This window comes from Oryctolagus cuniculus, chromosome 13 (assembly GCF_964237555.1).
Source record: "Oryctolagus cuniculus chromosome 13, mOryCun1.1, whole genome shotgun sequence".
Taxonomy (NCBI): Eukaryota; Metazoa; Chordata; class Mammalia; order Lagomorpha; family Leporidae; genus Oryctolagus; species Oryctolagus cuniculus.
Genome location: NC_091444.1, coordinates 77,696,632 through 77,710,710, shown reverse-complemented (window position 1 = coordinate 77,710,710; position 14,079 = coordinate 77,696,632). Strand labels below are relative to the sequence as shown.

Below are 14,079 nucleotides of genomic sequence, written 5' to 3'. Positions count from 1 at the left end.
TTTTTGGACAGGCAGAGTGGACAGTGAGAGAGAGAGACAGAAAGGTCTTCCTTTTCCGTTGGTTCACCCCCAAATGGCCACTGTGGCCAGCGCACCGTGCTGATCCAAAGCCAGTAGTCAGGTGCTCCTCCTGGTCTCCCATGCGGGTACAGGGCCCAAGCACTTGGGCCATCCTCCACTGCACTCCCAGGCCACAGCAGAGAGCTGGACCAGAAGAGGAGCAACTGGGACAGAATCCGGTGCCCTGACTGGGACTAGAACCCGGTGTGCCGTGGCGCTGGCTATTATCATGACTTTTTTTTTAATTTTTTTTTTTGGACAGGCAGAGTGGACAGTGAGAGAGAGAGACAGAGAGAAAGGTCTTCCTTTGCCGTTGGTTCACTCTCCAATGGCCGCCGCAGCTGGCGCGCTGCGGCCGGCGCACCGCACTGATCCGATGGCAGGAGCCAGGTGCTTCTCCTGGTCTCCCGTGGGGTGCAGGGCCCAAGTACTTGGGCCATCCTCCACTGCACTCCCTGGCCACAGCAGAGAGCTGGCCTGGAAGAGGGGCAACCAGGACAGAATCCGGCGCCCCGACCGGGACTAGAACCTGGTGTGTCGGCGCCGCAAGGCGGACGATTAGCCTAGTGAGCTGCGGCACCGGCCCAGAATCATGACTTTTAACTTTTAGTTTAGCACTATATTATCCTAATACCCAAGAGCATTTATTCTTCAATAAGCCACCACCAAACAAAATTTAAGACACTACTACTCTGAAGCAAAATTCTTGATTATTTACAGTAACAACAACAAATATTTCAATTTTTCTATACCTCTGGGAAAGCTTAAAAGAAACAACATAAAGAAAACTTAAAAGAACCAAACAAGCCATGGACAGCATAATCATTTTTGTAGTCATCACTGAGAGTAACTTTAGATTCTGATTACATTTCTGATCACATTGTGAAAAACAACATATTATGGTTTCAGAAGCATTTTCCTGGTCTTCTTAAATCCTCTGGACACACATCTCTCCCCAGGTAGGCTGCATCTCAGCTTAACATCATAACTGAAGGTCCTCTAAGAACAGGTATGTGTGCGTGTATGTATCAAAGTCACAGATCAGGTGTGGGCTTACCTTTAACCCAGCTGCTACATGTGGTGGTGTGTCCACAATTTGACGATCATCTGAGGAGCCACCTCGCTTCAGGTCAATGACTGGGGCAAGCACTGTACTTTGTTTTGTTCTTTGGCTCTAAAATAATCAGAAACAAGAGAAGTACACTGAAGTTTCAAATTAAAATTCATATTCTTTGTCGCAAAATTTTTTTTCTGATCTAATAAACCTTTGAGGCATGAGAAAACAATAACCTTAAAATAATCACCTTTTAATTAAATTACTACAATCATATACGATTTTATTAGGGCTTTTAAAAAACCACCAGATTTCCATTTTTGGGGGGAGGCTTACAGTAAAATTTAAACTTCTATGTAAAATTAACATGCAAAAAATAGTTCTACATTGGATTTTCCCTTAGACCACAGGAGAGTAAATCTGTAGCACATTACAATTTTTTAAAATTTATTTATTTATTTATTTGAAAGTCAGAGTTACACAGAGAGATGAGAGGCAGAGAGAGAGAGAGAGAGGTCTTCCATCCACTGGTTCATTCCCCAGTTGGCTGCAACGGCCAGAGCTGCACCAATCCGAAGCCAGGAGCCAGGAGCCAGGAGCCAGGAGCCAGGAGCCAGGAGCCAGGAGCTTCTTCCAAGTCTCCCACATGGGTGCAGGGTCCCGAGGATTTGGGCTATCTTCTACTGCTATCGCAGGCCATAGGTGGGATTGGAGAGCTGGATTGGAAGTAGAGCAGCCGGATCTTGAACCGGCACCTATATGGGATGCCGGCACTGCAGGCCAGGGCGTTAACCCGCTGCACCACAGCACCGGCTCCAGCACATTACAATTTAAGTTGTATGTATCTTTCACAAGGAATGGGTATGGTTTTATATCCTGGGCAAAAAAGACACTTGAGGATAAGTGACATTTTCCCTCTTCCTAGGACATACAATTCTGCCCTTTTTTATTATGAACTTATAGAAAAAATTTTAAAAAAATGTCATTCATATACATTCTACCATTGCTTATGTTTTATCATATTTTCTTTACCATATACGAGTACTTTTTTTTCTGAATCTTTTGAAAGTTGGTGACATTAGGACATTTATACCTAATTCCCTAAAACTAAGGACACTTTCTCACATTATTATATTACCACACATAACAAAATCAATAATTCAGTAATTCTTAATCTGTCCTAAGTAGTTTTTATTTTTTTTTTAGTATTTATTTATTTATTTGAAAGTCAGAGCTACACACAGAGAGGAGGAGAGGCAGAGAGAGAGAGAGAGAGGCAGTGTTCCATCCACTGGTTCACTCCCCAATTGGTGGCAATGGCCGGAGCTGAGCTGATCTGCAGCCAGGAGCCAGGCACTTCTTCTGGGTCTCCTACACAGGTGCAGGGGCCCAAGTACTTGGGCCATCCTCTGCTGCTTTCCCAGGCCATAGCCATAGCAGAGAGCTGGATTGGAAATGGAGCAGCCGGGACTGGAACCGGTGCCCCTATGTGATGCTGGCACTGTAGGTGGTAGCTTTACCCTCTATGCCACAGTGCTGGCTCCAAACTATCTTTTAAACATCTGATTTTTTTAAAACATCGGGTTCCTATCAAAGTTTCTGAAAGACATTTTGTTAAATTTTTTTTTCTCAAAGTTCTAGAAGTTAGTTTTTTTTTTTTTTTTTAAAGATTTATTTACTTAAACTCAGAGTTACAGATAGGAGAGGTAGAGAGGTAGAGAGACAGAGAGAGAGAGAAAGAGAGAGAGAGAGAGAGGGGTCTTACTCTGCTCGTTCATTCCCCAGTTGGCTGTAGCTGCCAGAGCTGTGCAGATTCGAAGCCAGGAGCCTCTTCTGAGTCTCCCACGTGGGTGCAGGGGCCCAAGGACTTGGGCCATCTTCTACTGCTTTCCCAGGCCGTAGCAGAGAGCTGGATTGGAAGTGGAGCAGCCAGGACTCGAACTGGCGCCCATATGGGATGCCAGCACTGGAGGCGGCGGCTTTACCTGCTAGGCCAAAGTGCTGGCCCCAGATTTTTTTTTTTTTACAGAGAGAGAAAGAGAAAGATAGGGAGGGAGGGAGGAAGCAAGGGAGGGAGGTCTTCCATCTGGTGGTTCACTCCCCAAATAACTGCAATGGCTGGAGCTCAGCTGATCTGAAGCCAGGAGCCAGGAGCTTCTTCTAGGTCTCCCATGCGGGCACAGGGACCCAAGGACCCGGGCCATCTTCCACTGCCTTCCCAGGCCAGAGCAGAGAGCCAGATCGAAAGAGGAACAGCCTGGACTTGAACGGGCGCCCATATGGGATGCCGGCACTTCAGGCCAGTGCTTTAATCTTCTATGCCACAGCGCCGGCCCCCCCTTTTTTTTTTTTTTTTTTTTTTTGACAGGCAGAGTGGACAGTGAGAGAGAGAGGCAGAGAGAAAGCTCTTCCTTTTTCCATTGGTTCACTCCCCAGTGGGCGCTGCAGCTGGTGCACCACACTGATCCGAAGCCAGGAGCCAGGTGCTTCTCCTGGTCTCCCATGCGGGTGCAGGGCTCAAAGACTTGGGCCATTCTCCTCTACACTCCCGGGCCACAGCAGAGAGCTGGACTAGAAGAGGAGCAACCGGGACAGAATCCAGCACCCTGAGTGGAACTAGAACCTGGTATGCCGGCGCCGCAGGTGGAGGATTAGCCTATTGAGCCGCGGCACCGGCCCAGACATTTGTTTTTTAAGTGTCTTGACTTAGAAGTCTCTCTTCCATGAACCACCACCACCATTTTCATCTCCTTCCTTTTTTCCTAGACACCGTCTTGTAAAAATGCCCAACACTCTAGATCTGTCTAGTAACTGGTGATCTAGCTTAACTCATTCCTTTATGCCTATCATGTCCTAAAGACCAAAAGTTAAAGGCTTCATTCAATTCAGGGTAAAGCTTTAAGGCAATTCTTCACAGGTGAGATGGTGCCCTTTCATTTTTTTTTTTTTTCCAATTTGACACGTAGAGTTATAGACAGTGAGAGAGACAGGCAGAGAGAAAGGTTTTCCTTCCGTTGGTTCACCCCCCAAATGGCCACTATGGACAGCACTGTGCCGATCCGAAGCCAGGAGCCAGGTGCTTCCTCCTGGTCTCCCATGCAGGTGCAGGGCCCAAGCACTTGGGCCATCTACTGCTATCCCAGGCCATAGCAGAGAGCCGGATTGGAAGTGGAGCAGCTGGGTCTTGAACAGGCGCTCATATCGGATGCCGGGGCTTCAGGGCAGGGTGTTAACCCGCTGCGCCACAGTGCTGGCCCCACTATTTTTTTTTTAATGATTATTTATTGGGCACCAGATTCTAGTCACGGCTGCTCTTCTTCCAGTCCTGCTCTCTGCTGTGGCCTGGGAAGGCAGTGGAGGATGGCCCAAGTGCCTGGGCCCTGCACCCCATGGGAGACCAGGAAGAAGCACCTGGCTCCTGGCTTCGGATCGGCGCAGCGCCAGCCGTAGCGGCCACATGGGGAGCGAACCAACAGAAGGAAGACCTTTTTCTCTTTCTCTCTATAACTCTGTCAAAAAAAATTATTTATTTATTTGAAAGAGACAGAGACAAAGTCCATCTGTTGGTTCATTCCCCAGATACAGCAACAGCTAGAGCTGGGCCAGGCCGAAGCCAGGAGCTTCTTCCAGGTCTCCTCCATGGGCGGCAGAGGCCCAAATACTTGGGCCATCTTCCTCTGCTTTTCTCAGGCCATTAGCAGGGAGCTGGATTGGAAGTTGAGCAGCAGGGACTCAAACTGGCACCAGTACTGAATGCCGGTGTCACAGGAAGCGGTTTTATCTGCTGTTCTACAATGCTGGTCCCTAGTGTTCAATCCAACATCTAGTTTAAAAGCAGAGATACAAATGAAATCATAGTTCCGTCACTTAGCTACAGGTAAAATTTTCTCTCCCAAGTAACCTTCAGAATTTTGATGAGGTCAGTCCTGTACTCTGAGTACTTAAACAGCTTAAAAAAATGAATACAACACATCTTCACTTCCCTTTAAGAAAAAGTACTAATCATAGACAGCAATCTCAAAAATGTTAGAAAACAGGGGCTGGCATTGTGGCCTAGCAGGTAAAGCTACCACCTGCAATACCGGCATCCCACCTGGGCACCAGTTCATGTTCCAGCTAATTCACTTCTGATCCAGCTCTCTGTTAATGGTCTGGGAAAAGCAACAGAGGATGGCCCAAGTGGTTGGGCCTCTACTACCCACGTGAGACCTGGAAGAAGCCCCTGACCCCTGGCTTCGGCCTGGTCCAGCACTGGCTATTGCAGTCATCTGGAGAGTAAACCATCAGGTCGAAGATTTCTCTCTCTCTCTCTCCATAACTCTGACTTTGAAATAAACAAATCTTGCTGGCGCTGCGGCTCACTAGGCTAATCCTCTGCCTTGCGGCGCTGGCACACCAGGTTCTAGTCCCGGCAGGGCGCCAGATTCTGTCCCGGTTGCCCCTCTTTCAGGCCAGCTCTCTGCTGTGGCCCGGGAGTGCAGTGGAGGATGGCCGAAGTGCTTGGGCCCTGCACCCCATGGGAGACCAAGAGAAGCACCTGGCTCCTGGCTTCGGATCAGCGCGATGCGCTGGCTGTAGCGCGCCGGCCATGGCGGCCATTGGAGGGTGAACCAATGGCAAAAAGGAAGACCTTTCTCTCTGTCTCTCTCTCTCACTGTCCACTCTGCCTGTCAAAAAAAATAAACAAATCTTAAAAAAAAAAAAAAGGTTAGAAAACAGAATGATTTCACAAGCAGCTTTTAACTTTGATCCATTTAAAAAATACTTGAAATTAAGATTTGCTAATATCTAGAGTAAGAATATCTGAATAACAGATACAATAACAAAAATAACTTCTTGCTCATTACATGATTTAAGAATGACAGGGTCGGCGCTGTGGCACAGCAGGTTAAAGCCCTGGCTTGAAGTGCCAGCATCCCATATGGGCGCTGGTTCTAGTCCTGGCTGCTCCTCTTCCAATCCAGCTCTCTGCTATGGCCTGGGAAAGCAGCAGAAGATGGCCGAAGTGCTTGGGTCCCTGCACCCACATGGAAGACTCGGAAGAGGCTCCTGGCTTCGGATTGGCAGAGCTCCAGCCATTGCAGCCGTCTGGGGAGTGAACCAGAGGATGGAAGACCTCTCTCTCTGTCTCTCTCTCTCTCTCTCTCTCTCTCTGTAATTCTGTCTTTCAAATAAATAAAGTACATCTTGTAAAAAAATGATAAATACATATACAGAGAGCAGGAAAATGTAACAATGTCCCAAGTTAAGTGAGGGCTTATCTTCACCACTGGAACCCATGCAATACTACCAAGACTGAGAACAATGCAACCCAGCTGCCACTAGTTACAGTGGAAAAAGCTATAGGGAGATTATAATACAACATCCTACCGGAACTAAGGTCAAAGTAACCTATCCAACTGACACTCAAAGACACATCTTCAGAAAGGAGCTTTTTGCCATGACTGCCTCCTTTTTAAAAGAAATGGAGACAACTGATACTCCAGATGCACAAATACTAATGCAGGGATACAAGAAGTATGAAAAAAAGTTACATGATGCCCCCAAAGAAGAATTGTATCTCTTGAGCAATAAATTCCAAAGTAAAAGATACCAAGAAAATATATGATGAAGAATTTAAGAAAATGACTATAAGGAAACTCAATGAGATACAAAAGAATACGGACAATTATACAAAATTAGGAAAACAATGTCTGATATGACTGAGAAATTCAGTAAGGAGACAGACACCTTGAGTAAAAAATATTGGAAATAGGGACAGGTTCAGTGCAATGCTGCCACCTGGGATGCCTGCGTCCCATGTCAGAGTGTGTGAGTTGAGTCCTAACTCCATTCTGGATTCCAGCTTCCTACTAATGCACACCCGGGGAGGCAGCAAGTAGTTGGGTACCTGCCTCTACACCTGAGAGATCCAGACTGAGTTCCAGGCTCTTTGCTTTGGCCTGAGTGAGCCCTGGTTTTTGTGGACATTTTGAGAGTGAATCAGCAAATGGCGGTATCTCTAAGCCTTCCAAAAAAATTAAAAATTAATAATAATAAAAAAACCTACCCCGAGGGGCCGGTGCTGTGGTGTAGCAGGTGAAGCCGCAGCCTGCAGTACCGACATCCCATATGGCGGCTCCACTTCCGATCCAGCTCTCTGCTATGGCCTGGGAAAGCAGCAGAGGATGGCCCAAGTGCTTGGGCCCCTGTTGCGGTGTAGGAGACTCAAGAGAAGCTCCTGGCTCCTGGCTTTAGGTTAGCCCAACTCACGCCATTTGGGGAGCAAACCACCAGATGAAAGACTTCTCTCTCTCTCTGCCTCTGTCTCTCTGTAACTCTGCTTTTCAAATAAAATAAATCCTAAAAAAACCGAAAAAAAAAAAAAAACCAAAAACAAAAACAAAAAAAAACACTACCCTGACTCTTAAAAAATATATTGGAAATTAATAACTCAGTAAGTCAAATAAAAAATACAGCTGAAAGCCTAAACAAAAAAAGATCAAGTAGAAGAAAGAATATCTGAACCAGAAGACAGATATTCCAGTCATATAAAAAGGAGAGTGGCCGGTGCTGTAGCACAGTGGGTTAACACCCTGTCCTGAGGTGCCGGCATCTCAATGGGTGCTGGTTTGAGGCCCGGCCGCTCCACTTCCGATCCAGCTCTCTGCTGTGGCCTGGGATAGCAGGCTCCTGGCTTCGGATCGGCACAGCTCCGGCCGTTGTGGCCAGGTGGAGAGTGAGCCATCAGATGGAAGACCTCACTCTTTCTCTCTGCCTCTCCTCTGTGTAACTCTTTCAAATAAATACATACATCTTAAAAAAAAAAGAAAAAGGAGAAAAATATAGAATGAAGTTGGCCTTTAAGACCTTTGGAATACAACTAAGTGAAGAAATATTTGAATTTGGAAATTCCAAAATGAACAGAAAAGGGAAAAGGCATAGAAAACTTATTCTGTGACATAACAGCTAAAGCGGCTGGTGCTGTGGCATAGTGGGTAAAGCCGCAGCCTGCAGTGCCGGCATCCCATATGGGCACCAGTTCAAGCCCTGGCTGCTCCACTTCCAATCCAGCTCTCTGCTACGGCCTGGGAAAGCAGTTGAAGACGGCCCAAGTCCTTGGCCCCTGCACCCACGTGAAAGACCCAGAAGCTCCTGGCTCCTGGCTTTGATCAGCACAGCTCTGGCCATTGCAGCCAACTGTGGAGTGAACCAGCAGATTGAAGACCTTTCTCTCTCTCTCTCTCTGCCTCGCCTTCTCTATGTAACTCTTTCAAATAAATAAATAAATCTTAAAAAAAGAAAAAAAAGAAATAACAGCTGAAAACTTTCTTAGTTTGGGGAAAGAATGGACATGCAGGTACAGGAGGCCCCCAGTTGGGCTCTAAATAGACAAGAACAGGAAGGAGTCTTACCATGACATCCCAAACTATCAAGGGTACAACACAGAGAATTACAAAAAATGCCAAGAGATGATTATCAAGTCACAATTAAGGGAACTCTCATTAGACTAATGGCAGATTTCTTGGGCCAGAGGGGAATGGAATGGCATATTATAAGTTCTGAAAGAAAAAAACAAAACACCTGTCAGTCAAGAATACTACCACAGCCTGCAAAACCCAGAAATGAAAGAGAAATACAGACTTCCCAAAACATGAAAAAACTAAGGGAATTCATCACTAATGGACTGGCACTACAAGAGATGTGTAAGGAAGTCCTACAATCAGAAGCAAGAGAAAGATAACTACCATCATGAAAACACATCAAACACAGAAAACTGACTAGCAGAGTAGAGGCATAAAAGAGAAACAGAAAAGAATAAAATCTCATTGATAGAGTGAACCAGCAAACCACAAAGACGAAATATAAGAAAGGAGGGGTCGGTGCTGTGGTGCAGTGAGTTAAAGCCCCAGCCTGCAGCTCCGGCATTCCATTTGGGTGCTGGTTTGAGTCCTGGCTGCTGTTCTTCCGATCCAGCTCTCTGCCATGACCTGGGAAAGCAGTAGAAGATGGCCTAAGTTCTTGGGCCCCTGTATCCACATGGGAGACCCAGAAGAAGCTCCTGGCTCCTGGCTCCTGGCTTGGATCAGCTCAGCTCTGGCCATGGCGGTCATTTGGGGAGTGAACCAACGGAATGGAAGACCTTTCTCTCTCTGTAACACTGTCTTTCAAATACATAAAATAAGTCTTAAAAAAAAGGGGGGGGGAAGAAAAGGACAAAGAATATTCAACACAGAATAAATTTTAAAAAACAAGAACTAAATTCTTACTCATCAATAACAATCTCGAGTATAAATGATCTACATCTCCCAATTAAAAGACAGATTGATTAAATGGCTACAAAAACAAATCCTGACCATCTATCACCTACAAAGAAACTCTTCACCAATAAACACACACACACAGGCTCAAAATAAAAGGATGGAAAAGGATATTCCCCTCAAATGGAAACCAAAAGCAAGCAGGAATGGCTGTATTTATTTCAGATGAAACAGACTTCAAGACAAAAAACTGTAGAAAAGAAGGTCATTATATGATGAAGAGATCAATTCAAACAAAAAAATATGATTGCAAATGTATATGCACCTAATGCTAGGGCACACAACATTTTTTTTTAAGATTTATTTATTTATTTATTTATTTGAAAGTCAGAGTTACAGAGAGGGCAAGACAGAAGAAGGGAGGGAGGTAGAGACGTAGAGACAGAGAGAGAGAGAGGTCAGCAGGTCAGTCTTCATTTGTTGGTTCACCCCCCAAATGGCCACAATGGCTAGGGCTGGGTCAGGCTGAAGCCAGGAGCTTCATCCTGGTCTCCCACATGGCTAAAGGGGCCCAACGACTTGGGCCATCTTCTGATGTTTTCCCAGGCACTTAGCAGGGTGCTGGATGGGAAGTGGAGCAGTCGGGATTCAAACTGGTGCCCATATGGGACGCCGGTGGTGTAGGAGGCAGCTTTACCCATTATACCACAGCACCAACCCCTGAAGCACATGATTTTATAAAGCCAACACTTTTAGATATAAAGGGAGACATAAGCTTCAATACATTACAGCAGGAGACTTCAACACTCGACTTTTACCATGGAACAGATACCCAGACACCCTACCTGCCCCCTCAAAAATCAGACTCCAAACTCAGAGTATTTTTTTTAAGATAAAATTGACAAATCAAGGCAAACCAAAAGAAAAAGAAAATACCACTCAAATAAATAAAAAGAGATGAAAAAGTAGATACTACAATTGAGGTCACAGAAAATACAAAAAAAGCATTAAGGACTATTATGAACCATTATAAGCCAACAAACTGGAAAACCCAGAAAACAATGAATATATTTCTTGACATATATAACCCATGAAAACTGAATCATGAAGACTCAGAAAATCCAAACCAACCAATAACTTCTGAAACTGAAGTCTCCTAGCACCAGTACTGTGTTGTAGCAGGTTAAGCAGCAGCTACTTGGAATACCTGCATCCCATACTGGAGTGCCTGGTTTGCGTCCAGGCTACTCCATGCTTCCTGTCCAGTTTTTTTTTTTTTTTTTTTAATTTATTTATTTGAAAGCAGAGTTACAGACAAACAGGCGGGGGGAGAGAGGGAGAGAGAGACACAGAGAGAGAGAGGTGTCTCCCATTTGCTGGTTCACTCCCCAAATGGCCCTAATGGCTAGAGCTATGCCAATCCAAAGCCAGGAGCCAGGGGCTTCTTCCAGGTCTCCCATGCAGGTGCAGGGGCCCAAGGACTTGGGCCATCTTCCACTGCTTTCCCAGGCCATAGTAGAGAGCTAGATCCGAAGTAGAGCAGCCGGGACTTGAACCAGAGCCCACATGGGATGCCAGCACTGCAGACGCAGCTTTACCCACTATGCCACAGCTCCAGTCCCCTGTCCAGCTTTTTCCTGGTACAATCAGGGGGACAGTGGATGATGTCTAGGTACTTGGGTTCCTGCTGCCTGAATGGGAGACTTGGATGGAATTCCTGGCTCTGGTATGGCTTAGCCCCAGCTGTTGAGGCCATTTGGGGACTGAACCAGCAGATGGATGATTTCTGTCTCTCCTACTTACTATCATATGCCTTCCAAATACAATAAACCTTTAAAATGCAAAAACCGAAACAAAAATAGCACTAATTCTTCTCCAACTATTAAAAAAAATTTTGACAAGGTGAACACTCTTTCAAATTCATTCTACAAGGCGAGCATTGCCAAAATCAAAGATATAACAAAAAGAAAACCATAGACCAATATCCTTGATGAGCACAGATAATAAAAATTTTCAACCCAATACAACCAACACAAAATTCAACAGCACAAAAATATTTACTATACTCGGGGGGGATTATCCCAGGGATGCAAGGATGATTCAACACACACAAATCAATAAACATAACACATTACATCAACAGAATGAAGGATACAAATTATATAGTCATCTCCCCCAGAAAAAATGTTCCATAAAAATCCATTTATGATTAAAAAAAATAAAAAGCCTTACAAACTGGTACAAAAGGGACATATCTCAAAATAATGAAGACTACCCACAGTCAATAGCATACTGAATGGGGAAAAGCTGGAAGCATTTCCTGTAAGATTTTTAACTGGCCAAGGTTGTCCATTGCACCACTTTTATTCCATACAGTACTGGAAGTTTTAGCAATAGTCATTAGGCAAGAGAAAATACAAAAGGCATTACAGGGACTGGTGTTGTAGTACAGCAGGTAAAGTGCCACCTGAAACACCAGGATCCTATATGGGCGCTGGTTCAAGTCCTAGCTGCTCCACTTCCGATCCAGCTCCCTGGTAATGGCAAGGGAAGGCAGGGGAAGATGGCTCAAGTGCTTGGGCTCCTGCCCCCAGTGCGAGACACCTGGAAGAAACTCCTGGCTTTGGTTTGGTCCAGCCCCGATCATTGTAGATATCTGGGGAATGAACCCGCGGGTGGAAGATTTTTCTTTGTCTCTTTGTTAGATTCCACCTTTCAAATAAATAAACCTTAAAAAAAAAAAGCCTACAAAAAGGAAGAGGAGTCAAATGATCCTTGTTTGCAGACAACATGATTCTCTGAACAGAAAAACCTAAAGACTGCCAAAAGACTGTAGAACTGAAAAACTCTGTAAATTGCAGCATACAAAATTAACAGAAAAAACAAGATCATTTTAATACATTAATAACCAACTTGCTAACAAAGAAATCATGAAAGCAAGCCCACTCACAATAGCTACAAAAAGATTAAAAGCCTGGGAATAAACTTAACCAAGGATGGCAAAGACCTCTGCAATACAAAGCACAAAACACTGATCAAGGATTCTGAACACACAGGAAAAAAAATGGGAGGAATTAATATTGTTAAACTGTCAGAGATACCTGCACTCCCAGGTTTACTGCAGCACTACTCAAAAAGCCAAAATATAGGATCAACAGGAAGTCCATCAATGGATAAGGAAAAGGTGTGTGTATATATACAATAAAATATTCAATCGTAAAAAAATGAAATCCTGTCACTTGCAGTAAAATGGATGGAACTGGAGGACATTGCATTAAGTGAAATAAGCCAGACACAGAATGATAAATACCATGTTCCTTCTCATATATGGAGCCTTAATAATGCCCATCTGAAAACAGAACAGTGATTCCCAGGGGTTGGGGTAGTTAAGGGGATGGGGAAGGATAGAGAGAGCTATTAGATAATGGCAACAAAATACAGCTATACGGAAGGAATAAGCTCTACTGTTCCACAGCAGTGGGGTTACCACCGTTCACAATAACATACAGTTCAGGAAGAACTAGAAGAAAGGAGCTTAAAGGGTCCAAACATAAAGTAATGGAAATGCTAATTATCTGATCTGATCATACCACACTATACTCCATAAAAATGTACACGCATTACATGTTAATAAAAAAGATTATTGAATTCTCAAATTTCTACCATCCAGTTCCAACAATTAGCAATGTTAATATATACACTTATCTCTCCTATTTGAGACTAAATTATTTTAAGTAAATTTCAGAAATTAAGTCATTTTATCAGTAAATATTTTACTATGTATCTCTCAAATCATTTTTTTTTCAACTTGTTTCTCATTATTGCTTCTTCTCTCAAGAAGTCCTTTTACACATTTTTTTTCTACTCATGAAATGTTAACACTACAGATGCATGCATCTGTGCTTTATACATAAAAAGACCAAGATTTTTTTTCACCGCTTAAAGATCAACATTCACTCAGTTTGAGGGGTGGGGAAGGATACAGTTTCCATTAAGGATGCATGTTCTAAAACATAAGAACCCTTAAAACAACATAAAGTCCAATACCATTCTCATTCTTAAAAATATTTGACACACTTAAAAAACAAATAATCAGTTGACAACCATGCTGTTTTACATACTGAATTATTTTGAAGATATTTTCAATGTTTAGCATGTACAAAAAACCAAAACCGATTACCACCGAAATGACATATACCTGACACATTCAAAACAAATCTGCATCCCCAGAAATGTATACACATTATTATGATGATGCTACAGAGTACCTGAAAGTGCTGATTTCAAAGCTTCCATAACATACAGAAGGAATGCTACTTAAAAACGCACACTTCTGGGGCTGGTATTGTGGCACAGTGGGTTAAGTTGGCACCTGCGATGACAGCGTTCTGTACTGAAGCACTGGTTCAGGACCCAAGTTCTAGAGACTTCACTTCCTATCCAGCTCCCTGCTAATGTGCCTGAGAAAGCAACAGAAGACAGCCCAAGTACTTCAACCCCTGCCAGCCATGTGGGAGATTCAGATGGAGCCCATGGCTCCTGGCTTCACCCAAGTCAAGGCTACTTGGGGAGAGAACCAGAGACCTCTTTCTCTTTGTTGCTTCCTCTCTAACTCTTTCAAATAAATAAAAAAATCTTTAAAAAAAAAAAAAAGAAAGAAAGAAAGAAAGAAAAGAAAAGAAAACTAAGCATACCTACAATAATAACTTATCTTTAGATGATTTT

The 14,079-nt window shown here is 44.0% G+C and overlaps 1 protein-coding gene across 2 annotated transcripts in view; it reads right to left on the bottom strand.

The window, feature by feature from the left end:
* Positions 1 to 14,079, bottom strand: part of LOC103347327 (splicing factor 45) — a 37,148-nt gene that overhangs the window by 13,994 nt on the left and 9,075 nt on the right. For both annotated transcript variants that reach the window (XM_051834754.2, XM_070055804.1), the window contains exon 3: positions 1,118 to 1,234. In XM_051834754.2, the coding sequence (XP_051690714.1) occupies positions 1,118 to 1,234 (117 nt within the window). The remainder of the gene's footprint in view (positions 1 to 1,117; positions 1,235 to 14,079) is intronic.